Source organism: Penaeus chinensis, chromosome 3 (genome assembly GCF_019202785.1).
Source record: "Penaeus chinensis breed Huanghai No. 1 chromosome 3, ASM1920278v2, whole genome shotgun sequence".
Lineage (NCBI taxonomy): Eukaryota > Metazoa > Arthropoda > Malacostraca > Decapoda > Penaeidae > Penaeus > Penaeus chinensis.
Window position 1 is genome coordinate 24,156,194 of NC_061821.1, and position 12,500 is coordinate 24,168,693.

Genomic DNA, 12,500 nt, shown 5'->3' on the forward strand with positions numbered 1-12,500 from the left:
AGAGTGAAATACCCTCTAGTTTTAAGTATTGATTATTTTACAACAGTAAGTTTCTTTGATTTGGCCTTAGATGGAAGGTTACCAATATTTTCTTTTCTCTTACAGCCAAATAAGAGTCAGAAGAAAATCTCCTCCTTCTTTTCTGCCCCGAGCCTCTTTACAACAGTGCAGTATGGTTCCTCAAGTGCAGGTGCCAGAAGCAAACTGGGTGGTATTGGCAGCAGTAAAGAAAAGAACAGTTCACTCACAGCCAAAAGTAACGGGGGAACAACAGCTTTTGGGAATTCTGCCCGTCCATCAGCTTTTGGGAAGGGAAAGAAAAAAGATTTGGGAGATGAAATTTCTGATTCGAGTGAGGTGTGGAGTGACTCAGACCCTGAAGTGATAGAATCTACCCCAGAGGCAAAGAAAACCAGTACTGGTCTCCTTAAGTCTTCAAAAATAAGTGCAAGTCCAGATTTCATTCCATCAACTCCTCAACTTGATACTACTAAGTTGTCTGATACAAAGTCTTTTTGTTCTGGGCTGTCAGGGAAGTTGTCATCCACACTGAGCAGCTCTTCACACACAGCCACAAAGTCTTCCACATTGTCAGTCCCAAATGTAATCCGACCAACTAGTGTAGCTATGAAAAACAAGTCAAAGTTGAGTAGATTATCAAGAAAGATTCATGAGATGAAGAGTAATTCTGTAAACAAAACTAAACAACAAATCCTAAAGGACAGTAATAGCCTAACAGATGAGATTGCGGGTAAATTGAAGAGACCAGCAGCAACAGGGATGGGCATATCACCAGACCCCAAAAGAACCAATGCCCCAGATCTTGTCATTTCACAAGAAAAAGCAGATTGCAAGTCAAATCTTCTTTCTAAGTTTGATGACCAAAACTCCTTTACAAGTGATGCAGAGAGTGATGGAAGTTTCAGTATTCTGTTGCCAGATTGCAAAAAAGAAAATAAAGAGAATGTTTTGAACAACACAGAGTCTGCAACTGATGATGTTTTAAGAAATGAGATAGGTAATGGAGACTTGAATTCTTTAATAAAAGAAGACATTTGTAAATCACCAGTAAAAAGTGAGAAAAAGACTAACATTGAAGCTGCATGTGATGTAGATGTTCTTGACCAAAAAGACATGTCAGAGGTCTTGGAAGCTTCTCAAGGTTTTGTGGCTGACATCACATTTGATGATGTAGAACCCCCCAAAAAGCAAGAGCCTACAGTGATACCTGAAACACAGGAGGATTCTATGGACCTTTTATTTGATGATGATTTAGCTTTTGATTTTGAGAAAATGTCACCTTTCAAGCAGGAAGTTCAGCAAGTGCCGCAAGTTGAAAATAAGTAAGTTCCTGGAATATATGATCAATTTCTTGACAGTTCTAAGAATATCAGGTGGAAGGTAGCATTTATATACACCACTGAATTGAAATAACTCTTTGCTAATTTTTTTTTTTTTTTCATTAATTAAGATTCACTTACCTATATAATATATAGATTATAATGATATCATGTATGACCATTTCTTTACAGAGCAATAAAGAAGCTGTTATTTGAGGGGTTGGGTGAGGAGTCATTTTCAACGAAGGGGGGCTTTGGACGCCATGTTGTGAGTGCTGTTGAGCGCAATGCTTATAAAGGGGAGGTGCTACTAAGACTTATATCAGTACAGGATAAGAGCAACAAGACATGCACCCTTGGTGGGTTCTGGTAAGAATTTTTCAATTTTGTTATCATAGCAGTTCTTTTTAGTGTTTATTTTTTAACTAAATTAGAATTTGTGTTATTAGTTATCTCAGAATAATTTTTTGAAGAAAGATTGCAAATAAATCACACCATATTACTGTAGCATTATGGAATTATTTGTGTTCATTTAGAAGTGATTTGTAATAATATGTCCTATCTTCTTATTTTTGAAACCAAACAGGATATGAAACTGTAATAATGCTGCATCCTAATAGAAAAGCATATTGCAACTGAATTACATCTACATTTTGTTTACAGGTCACAAAGTAAGGTTTCAGAAGGAGATATTGTTCACATTCTATATACAGAGGCATCAGAGGATGGACACTTCACAGTGAACAATACTCAGGTAAATTTCTTACAGTAAAATCTAGATATCTGACATTATACTATGTTAATATTATATGTGTGTGATTTAAGAAGAACAGATGGATTGTAGTGTAAGCAGATTTTGATGTTTGATAAAAATTATCATTCATTAAAAATGTATATATGTATTATCAGTCTTCAAACTTCATTACCATCAGGGTCTCATTGTGATCAACCCAGACTTCCTTATCTCTGGAACTTCTGTTGTGTCTGGTGTCTTCTGTCGCCGGAAAGCAGTTTTGAATGAACGTTTCAGAGGTCTAGATCCGGGTAACCAGCTGATGCTCATTGGTTCTCTTGTTCATGAGCTCTTTCAAGAGGTAAGGTTATTGCAGGCTATTTGATATTTTTTGTTGCTTCAGTTTTGGCTTATTCATTGTTCAATAAACATTAATTCCATTTTTTCCCATAATTATGAGTATTTTTGTCTTACTGAAAAGTGAAATATGACTTTCTAAAATGCATTTCATATCACTGTAGGTGGTGAAGAAGAAAATCAAGTCCAGGGACCAGTTGGAGCATCTAGTAAGAGAACTAATGTCACAGCCAAAGATGCTGCAGGAAATGTATGGACTTGGAGTAGCGGAGTCACATATATATGAGGAAATGAATAACTTCATCCCACACATTCACACTTGGTCTCAGAGATACCTGGGCAGTGGAAAAGCAATAGGGGGTTAGTGCTCCAGTAGTCCTTTGTTTTTACACATCCATGTGTTGAATACATAAAATTATATTAGAGCTAGTTTCTCTTTTGAAAATATATCTTATATTTACAGAGGAACAGAATAGTAGATGGATGGACTAAGATAAGATACCTTGAATTATATTTAGTAAAAATTCATGCCCCCCCCCCCCCCCCCTTTCAGATAAGGTTGGATTAAAAGGTCAGTCAAAAAAGCAGTGGTCTGGTCAGATAACAGAGATTCAAGATATTGAAGAAAATGTTTGGTCTCCAAAGTTTGGTGTCAAAGGCAAAATTGACATGACAGTCAAGACTAATCAAAGAGGAATTTCAAAGGTGAGGAATGTGATACTTATTCAAAGAAAAATGTATTGTGTATAGTGATACTGCAGAAAATTTAAGGCATCAAGGGTCTGACATACTATATTTGTTTAAATATATTTCCATGAAAGGTTACACATACATAATAAAAAAACTTGGAACAGATCTTATGAATATTTATTTCCAGCACTTACCAAAACATTTAGGTTTCTATAAAGCAAATTATGCATGTTACCATCTAACATTGTCCCTTTGAACAGGTTGTACCACTTGAGTTAAAAACTGGTCGATCAAGCTTTTCCGCTGAGCACAAAGGGCAGGTAACGCTCTACAGTATGATGAGTGCAGACAGAAGGGACGACCCAAGAGCTGGACTGCTACTGTATCTCAGGTGTTGTTGGAGTCTTCATTTGCTTGAAGATAAATTGACATTGTAACAGCGAATTTTATGAGTCCTTTCGCTTATAATCATGATTAGGATATCTTAAGTATAGAAGTCTTCCATATTCATTAATCAGTGTCAAGAAATGGAATTGTGTATAACATAATAAGAGTAAAACATCTTATACAGCATCCACAAAAACATTAAATATTTGTGTTAAGAGCAAACATGGGAATGAAATTTTTTTTTAGTGCAGTGGATTATATATTTAACTTTCACTAGAGGGATCCCACTATGAAATGATATACAAAGTAAAATGGTATCATTATATCAAGAGATATCTGAATTTACCTATCTTTACTTTTTTGAAAATTATTAATGATAAAATGCAATACAATAAAATCTAGTGTTTGTAATCAAGACACAACATGGTCAAGTTCTACTTTTCATTTCTGTATTAGATTTTGTTTTATGACTGGAAGAAAGTAAGAAAGTGAAGGTTCTTTTGCTCTAACAGTGTTTTTAAATGCGATGAAATGTCTGTTGCAGAGATGGAGCAATGGAGGAAGTGCCAGCTGGGGAGAGAGAAAAGCGAGGTCTCATTCAGCTCCGTAATGAGATGATTTATTTCCTCACAGCCAAACCCATGAAACAGGAAGATGGAGTAAGTGTACACTGATATTATTTATTTATTTTTTATTATTATTTTTTTTTTTTATGCTTATTTATTTATGTATACATTACTGACTAGGTTTACTTCTCTTCATTTGAAGTTTTTGAAGCACATAGCAGATGCTTTACAAACTTGAATATGTTTAGTTTGTATGGAAACGTTAATTTTTTTTTTTTTTTTTTTTTTAGATTTTTCACAAACCAAATATTCAAGTTCACAAATATATCTTTACACTGCTGAATTTGTCATTTTTGTTTTATCAATATTTTGATAAGTATCATTATTTCAAAAACAATATTTTTATGATATACATTTTATATATATTTCTTTTTTTTAGGAATTCAAGCTGCCTTCCCTACCAGAGCCAATAGACTCTGAGAGAGCATGTACTAAATGTGCCCATCTGCTAACTTGTTCAGTTTACCAGAAGAGTATTGAAGAAATTGTCCCAGAGCCTCCTCATTCCATGAGTGTACTTGTACCAAGGACTACATCTCATCTCTCTCAGGTACACATTAAAGAAGGTTTTAGAACATGATAGGGATCTGTCAGTCTTGGAGTTAGTCTGTTATTATATGTGAAGGTGCTTGTTTGAAAATTAGAATTTTTTGATCATATTAAATACAGCTGATCCAGGCCCCTTTAAGTAAGCTGTTTCTTCTTCTTCCTATTCTTCTTCTTTTCTTCTTCTTCTTCAGAAAGTTGGGTCAACTATTCAACTATGACCCCTTTGGGTTGGAATTCTATATTCTGGTATTTATAGTTACAGAGTTCATTTTCACACTGCTTGTCCACATGCTGAATGTGGAAGCAGATGTTTTTGAAGGCATTATCAACAACAATCCTATTGCATGATGCAGTGCCAAGTGATTCCTTCAGCAGTCTCATTATTTCAGTGATGCTTTCCACCTTGCACCAAAGAGGTTTGATTGTCTATGTACACCAGTATTTGGATTGAAGTCAATGCTGCGGTTCACACTGTTGTGAAAGTCATGCTATGAATGCTAGTTCCTTGGCACACCACTCATTCCAGGATTAAAGTATTATTTCAGCTTTCTTATTCTCAACAACGTCCATGTAGCCTACAGCAATTCCTATGCTGATGTCCACTAAGTCAAATACCTAAAGTGACTCAAGTGGAGCCTTTATTTTATGAGGGAACATGATGTCAACCCATGACTTGTCACCAAGGATGATAGGAATTGCCCCTTACATATGTGAAACACACTAAAGAGGTGGGAGTAGCATTTGATTATCATATTCTCTATACATCCACCATTGCAGATGTACCTGTTATCCCAAATCTTGTTAGCCAGAAGCACAGAGTATGGAGCCAAGGTCGTGGTTTCCTTCATGAAAATACCATTACTTACTGACTCCCCTTCTTCAGTTTACTGCAGCCTTTGATCTGACTTATCCATCTCTTACCTGGGATCACAGGCCAGTTCATGGGTTGCTGGCATTTGTCACATGTCTGCTTCTTTGGCAGAAGATCCCTCCCATCATATATTTGATAGGATTGGCATCATCTTCCACTTCACTGGGTAGGACCTCTCCTAGGTAAATGTACATCTTGATATAAAGTGAATATAAAAACGTTCAAGCATGCTGATATGGAATTCAGAAACATGGTTTCTAGTTCTTATGAATGAAGTCAATGGAATTGGAACATAGGTCTGATCTGATGTAGTAGATGAGAACTATGCAGCAGTGATTGTCTCATCTGGCTGAAAATTATATGAAGAAGGCTGGGGGATTATAAAACGGCAAGAGGTCTAACTTAGTAAAGTAAAGCTGGGGGTAACTGTAGTAATTAAGAACAAAGTTTGGTAAGCTGTAGTTCATATGGCCAGGGTCAGCTGTAGTATATATGCTTTGCTAAGTAAGCTGTGGTTCATATGACCTAAATCTTAAAGATTTTGCATCATTTGCTTACACTATTAGATTACATAATGCTTCACCTATTCCTCTTCAGGCTCATTTAGATTACTTCAGGCACTGGTGTTTACTACTACACCTAGAAATTGCTGAAGGGAAACGAGCCTCGGCTATTAGAGCACTCTGGTGCCAGGACCCCAAAAGAAGGTAACCTATGTTTAGATAGTTTACTTAATGTTTGTTATTTTGTTGTCATTGTTTGATAGTTGATGATTTATTGAGGTGACTTTCCATTTGAATTAGATATCTAATCTAAATACTTTTCTCTAGTAATTCACTTGATGAACTATATATGATTACTCTTCATAGAGTGGTCAGTGAGAAAATTGGCTCCCTATTATTTTTATTGATATAATAAGCTGTTTTATTACTGAATATGTTTCTCTCTCTCCTCTCTCTCTCTCTCTCTCTCTCTCTCTCTCTCTCTCTCTCTCTCTCTGTGCTGTGTGGTGCAGCGGTAGAGTTCTCGTCTAGCAATCTTGCTGACCTGCGTTCGAATCCCTCGCCGCCAGTGGATGGTAACCCCGGCCGTTCCTTGCACACACGGGATAGTTTAGAAGCAAAATGAAACAGACACTGTGTCACACCAAGAATATCCATTGTAACAAATGGAATCAAAACTAAAACTTTAAAACTTTAAAAACTCTCTCTCTCTCTCTCTCTCTCTCTCTCTCTCTCTCTCTCTCTCTCTCTCTCTCTTTTTCTCTCTCTACCTACCTAAAGGTTAAGTTTAAAGGATATTTCTTACTTTTCTTTTTCCTTACAGAGAGGATGGTGGGGACTGTCTATCAATGTTAATTTTAGAGCGTGGTGTTCCAGTGAACGAATCAGAGCCAGGAATTTTTGTCCATTCCTTTGTCCGATCTCCCAAGTATCCTACTATGACAAGCTTATCAGCTGTTGGATTGCAGGTAAAGTATATTAAGAGAGAATGAGTACATCTGATTTATCTCTCTGTCCCAGCCGTCTCCTTCATTATTGTCTCACCTACCTTTTTTGTTCTCTAGCTCTCTCTTCCTCATCTTCATCCCTCCTTCCCTAGTTTCTTCCTTTTACTCTTATCCTCCCTCTGTCCCTCTTTCCCTTCCTTTCTCATTCCTTAACTCCTTTTTTTTTTTCCCTTTTTTCCAATCTTACCCTAACTCCTTTCTTTCCCCTTTTCCTTTCTTCCCTTCTTCCTTCCTTCCCTCCTGTCATCCCTTCCTCCCTTCCTCCCGTCTTTGCTCTTATCCTCCCTCCTTCCCTCCCTTCCTCCCCTTCCTCATGCTTTCCTTTTTTCCTTCCTTTCTCTCATCTCTTCCTCCCTCCCTGCCTTTCTATCCTCTTCCCCCCCTCCTTCCTGTTTCCCCCCTTCCTTCCTCCTTTGCCCCTTTCTTCCTCCTTCTCCCCTCTCTTCCTCCTTCCCCTCTTCCTTCCTCTTTCCCCCTTCCTTCCTCCTCATTTCTTTTGTTTCATCCTGTTTTCTATTCACCATATTAAGTAATTATATTACTTTGCTGAGAGTTCATAACTACACAGAATTTTGTGATTTTTCACAAAAATAGTTTTAAGAATCAATAGAGATATGAAATTGGATTCCCTTCTAGTGGTGAAATACTTTGTGAATATTGCATAAAGTAAACATAATTCCTACTACATTTTTTCATGATGGCATTTATTATCCTTAAAAGAGTAGTATCTTTTTTTCACATGTGTTGTTCTCTTGTCATATTAAACTAATTCAACATGCTTATCATTCCAGGCTAGTGATAATGTAGTTGTGTCATCAGAAACTGAAATCGCTCTCAGTCTGGGAGTTGTAAAGGCTGTACAAGAACAGTCAGTGCAAGTCGTGTTAGATAGGTGAGTCTGGTTCCTGTGAATATATGAAATAGGATGAGATAAAGTGGTAGAGATAGACAGAAACGAACAGATTTAGGCAAAGGATGTAGAAATAGAGAGACAGAACAAACAGGACCAAAGACAGTATCAGGTGTCAAGAATATGAAGCAAAGCATGTTGAAATAAAGCATAGACCAAGATTAAGCCAGGAACTGAATTTGATACAGCAATAGAAGGAGATAGAGATGAGAATGTAGATGAAAACAAATAAGTTAGGTCGGAATCACTTCCAAGTACCAACTTTTTTTATTACAGGGATCTGACAGCTTACTCTACATGGAGAGAGAAGGTATTCAGTGTGGATAGATGTGAATACCAAAATACCATGAGCATCAACTTTACCAACTTGGCCAGATTATTATCTGACACCCCACAAGCAGCAATCCTCAGAGAATTGATTGTGGATAGGTAAATAACGCTTTGTTTCCCTGTGACTGATTGCAGATAAAAAAAATTTAAAAATGAGAACAAAGTATTAAAAAAGAATAGTCTTCTTAATTCCCCTACTTGCTCTGATTACAGAAAACCACCAACATTCAAGAAGGGGCTAGGTGAAGATGTGGTGAAGAAAGGCAAGAAGATCCTGCAAATGCTGAACAAGACCCAACAGCGAGCAGTGTTGAAGACCCTCATGGCAGAAGACTACAGCCTGCTCAAGGGCTTCCCAGGAACAGGTAAGCTTTGTTTTGATTAGATAATAGTTGGTGCATGTAGGATAATCAGCAGACAATGAAAAGATATTTGTGGCAATGGATTTTGTAATTATGTTTGTTTGATTACATTTCCCAGGCAAGACCTCTACAATTGTTCGACTGGTCCAGCTTATGGTGACTTTAGGTTATTCTATCCTTCTCACCAGTTATACGCATTCAGCGGTTGATAACATTCTTCTGAAACTGAAGGTTAGTTTTGAACCATTTTAATGAGTGGAGTTAATTACACTATATTTGAAATTAGAAATTAGAAATTAAATTTTTAAATTTACACTACTACCTTTATTTACTTTCTATTACAGGATTTAGAAGTTGATTTTCTTCGTCTTGGGAGAACTGCACGTATTCATCCAGACATACAGACACATGCAGATGAAACAGCTGCAAGAAAATTCAAAGATGTTGCCTCACTTTCCCAGTTTTACTTTTCAAAGGTAAGAAACTATTATTGACTTTAAAACAGTGTTTATTATTGCTATTCAGGATATGTTGGGGAAATTATTTATGTTTTAGAATCAGTATAATTAGATTATGTTCTTTCAATCAAAACCTGTCACTTACAGCACAGTTAAAATATAAAACATGTAGAATTTGTAGGACTTTAATGCTGACAGTAGGACTGTTCAGATCTTCCTTACATGCAAACAATCTTTTTCAAAAAAATTCTTTGTGTGTGTTCACTCTAACTGAAAGTACAGTAGTCAAATTCTCTTTGTCAAAGAACCATATATACTCATGGCAAATACCAAATGGGTCACTTCACGAGGTAGAAGTAGGATCATTTTGATATATTCTAACATGAACACATTTCTTCCATAACCATGCAGTTCCTTTCCTGCCTTCTTGCTCATCTACATCTGTCAGTCTATTTGGATATTGAGTACTTGGAAGGAGGTAGAAAGTATATGATATGTTGTGTAACATTTAGTAATATTGGACTTAAGATGCACTCAGCCAAAGATTTACATCCTCTAAACACATACAGTATACAAAAAGTTATCATTAATCTACCATTATTATTTTTATTTTTCAGAAAATAAGCAATACTCTTCGTTAATTATTTTCCTACTTTAGTTTACATATGAGTGATTTTAAATTGCAGAAGGTGATTGCTACAACCTGTCTAGGACTCAATCATGTGATTTTCACCAAGAGGACCTTTGATTTCTGCATTATTGATGAAGCATGTCAGGTGAGCATTGCCAAATCCTGAAGAGGGTTTGATAATGATTGCTTTGTACAAGAAATAGGATATTTTGATATTTTAGAAATTTGTTTTTAATGATTTACAGTGAAGTTGTTGCAATGCTCCCCCCCCACACAAATAAGAAGACAATCATTTTAATGTTTGGTTCCTAAGCAAAATGGCCTATATTGCATAAAACCTCTCCACTTTATCACCTTACCTGGATATATACAGTAATATGTTTATCTAATTCTAATGGTCAGTATATATTTTCTTCTCATTTGCCATTGTCAAAAAATGTGGTATTACTCTGGAGTACATTTTCCAACTACTGCATTATAATAACAAGTCAGTGGTATGAAGCTGCTAATATAACTTGATTCAGAGCAGCAACAACTTCTCTAGCACAACTGCTCTTGCTGAACAAGATAGATAGATAGATAGAAAGATTTTTTTTAAATAATAAAATAAAAATGAAAAATGAATAAGTGGTATCTTTTTTTAGGTGCTTCAAGTTGCTGCCCTCGGACCACTATTTCATGCTAAGCGTTTTGTTTTAGTTGGTGACCCCCAGCAGTTGCCTGCAGTTGTGCAGAGTAAACAAGCAAGGTAAGATGTAGGATGGTTTGTTGTATGTATATCTATATATGTTTGTAGCTTATTTATAAAACAAGGTAGACTTTTTTGCAGAATTAACTTCAAATTTAAAACACCTGGGATGCATTTATTTTTATTTGCTCATAGACGAATGTAACAAAAATGTGACCCAAGGATTCACGTATAATCATATGGCAGCAGTTAAGCTTTTAATCTATTGGGAGAAAACAAAATTGATTAATGTTCAGTTGAAGTCTTCCTGGACCAACACAACATGGGAGGAAGGCGAGACCAAAGCCTGTATCTCATGTGCTGCCAGGCTGTGGAAAAATTAGGTAATGCTCTCTTGGCATCATTGTACTTTGGCAGGGTCATTTACGTGGTGATGTGATTGTACAAGACAAATAGTGGAATACTTTGAACTTATTTGATAACCATAAGAAGTCAAGATCTTATGGTGAAGTAAGTAAAAAGGATAAACTCACTATCATGATTTTAGGCAGCAGATTAGTCTACCTAACATTTTAATCCAGTGCCGCCGGGGAAAATGCTGTGCTCATTTTCTTTATTTTTTGTGAAATGTCTCTGCACATAGATGGCTCTGCAAGTGCTTAGCCACAAAGGAGTCAATTAGTAGACCTTGTGACCTTACCTGATTTGAATTGGTGGGAAAAATGTATTCTTTACTAGTGCTATGAATATCGATGGTGTTATTTTTATTATAAACATTATAATTAGTATAATGTTATAAACATTAGTAACAGCAAAATAAGATAACGTAAAATATGCAATCTAGAACAAAAACAGAAAGAAAAAACTTACCAGGTGCCAAACTGCCCAAGCTGACAAGTTGGAAGCATCAAACTTGGTCATCACCAGTGGATGTGAAGGTGCTACCAGTCTCTTAGACCCATGGCCAGTAAAACGTAAGATGAAAGAGGGACTGATAATGGTCTTACACAGTGAAATCCAACACTTTTTGAACAACCATGTTAGGGACATTTTTTGTTTTGGTTGTCAGTGCTAGAAGAATAATCAATGCCATAGTTATTTTCTGGCTTCACTCTGGCTCAGAGATCACTAACATAATGGAATGAGATGGTAGAAACAAGTTCACTTTTGTGAAACAAGTGTAGGTCCTGAAAGAGGAGCTAGTAAGGTCACTAGAAGTTTTTTAATATTTATGTGGCCTCTTATACCCTTCAACCACAGATCTTGCCCTAGGTGCCCCTTCAGTGGCTGGTAACCCCAACCCATACCTGGTTTGTTTGGTATAGTTAATGACAGTTTTAGAAAGCTTCTGCTGCCTGAAGCTTTCTTCTTATTTACCAACACAGATGGGAACAGAGATGACCTGGAAAAAATAATACCTAATTGCAGCCATCCAAAGTGAACAGAGCCCACCTTTCAAGATACAACCAAATGTGGCTGTATTCTCTCAAAAGGATTTGCCTTGCTCCATGATTGAGTGATTCTTTCCCTCAGGTCAAGCCTCTTGTTGCCCTTGGATTTGATTTGTTTTGGCTTGCTGGAGAAGCCCCAGTAACTGCTGTAAGAGCTCCCTCCCCTTCTACAAAAACTGATTTTGAAGATGAATGGAATCTAATCTGTGATAATGTGATTCTGTTCTAAAAGATATTGATATCATGAAATATATGGAAAACTTTGTCTTGAATCTTAACATGCACCGGTCATGGATTTTCATGACTTAGAAAACAAACTGCAGTCTCTGTTTTAATCAGCATAATCATTAAAAAATAATAATAATAATATGGTAAAATAAATAAGGTGTGGGGTGTAGGGAGAAAGAGGTTTGGATGCATAGGTACTTAGGTAGTTGGGAAATTTTCCTTTTCTGTTTTTTTCTAGAGTGGGTTGCAAAGCTGCAACTTTTCTCAACACAGATTTGGAGGAAGTGATGTTTTGGGTTTGCTACATGCTACAAACTGAAAGAAACAAAATATGTGACCTCAGAATTCCTAAAGAACTGAGTGGAAGTTCCTGGCACTA

The 12,500-nt window shown here is 36.4% G+C and overlaps 1 protein-coding gene across 1 annotated transcript in view; it reads left to right on the forward strand.

The window, feature by feature from the left end:
- LOC125041802 (DNA replication ATP-dependent helicase/nuclease DNA2-like) overlaps window positions 1-12,500 on the forward strand; it is a 22,772-nt gene that overhangs the window by 3,430 nt on the left and 6,842 nt on the right. Inside the window, exons 2-19 of the mRNA XM_047637116.1 lie at window positions 106-1,343; window positions 1,533-1,709; window positions 2,004-2,094; window positions 2,273-2,434; window positions 2,595-2,790; window positions 2,984-3,135; window positions 3,381-3,511; window positions 4,052-4,166; window positions 4,513-4,683; window positions 6,151-6,260; window positions 6,880-7,024; window positions 7,855-7,955; window positions 8,250-8,402; window positions 8,517-8,668; window positions 8,784-8,896; window positions 9,010-9,141; window positions 9,810-9,899; window positions 10,399-10,502. Of these exons, the coding sequence (XP_047493072.1) occupies window positions 106-1,343; window positions 1,533-1,709; window positions 2,004-2,094; window positions 2,273-2,434; window positions 2,595-2,790; window positions 2,984-3,135; window positions 3,381-3,511; window positions 4,052-4,166; window positions 4,513-4,683; window positions 6,151-6,260; window positions 6,880-7,024; window positions 7,855-7,955; window positions 8,250-8,402; window positions 8,517-8,668; window positions 8,784-8,896; window positions 9,010-9,141; window positions 9,810-9,899; window positions 10,399-10,502 (3,533 nt within the window). The remainder of the gene's footprint in view (window positions 1-105; window positions 1,344-1,532; window positions 1,710-2,003; window positions 2,095-2,272; window positions 2,435-2,594; window positions 2,791-2,983; window positions 3,136-3,380; window positions 3,512-4,051; window positions 4,167-4,512; window positions 4,684-6,150; window positions 6,261-6,879; window positions 7,025-7,854; window positions 7,956-8,249; window positions 8,403-8,516; window positions 8,669-8,783; window positions 8,897-9,009; window positions 9,142-9,809; window positions 9,900-10,398; window positions 10,503-12,500) is intronic.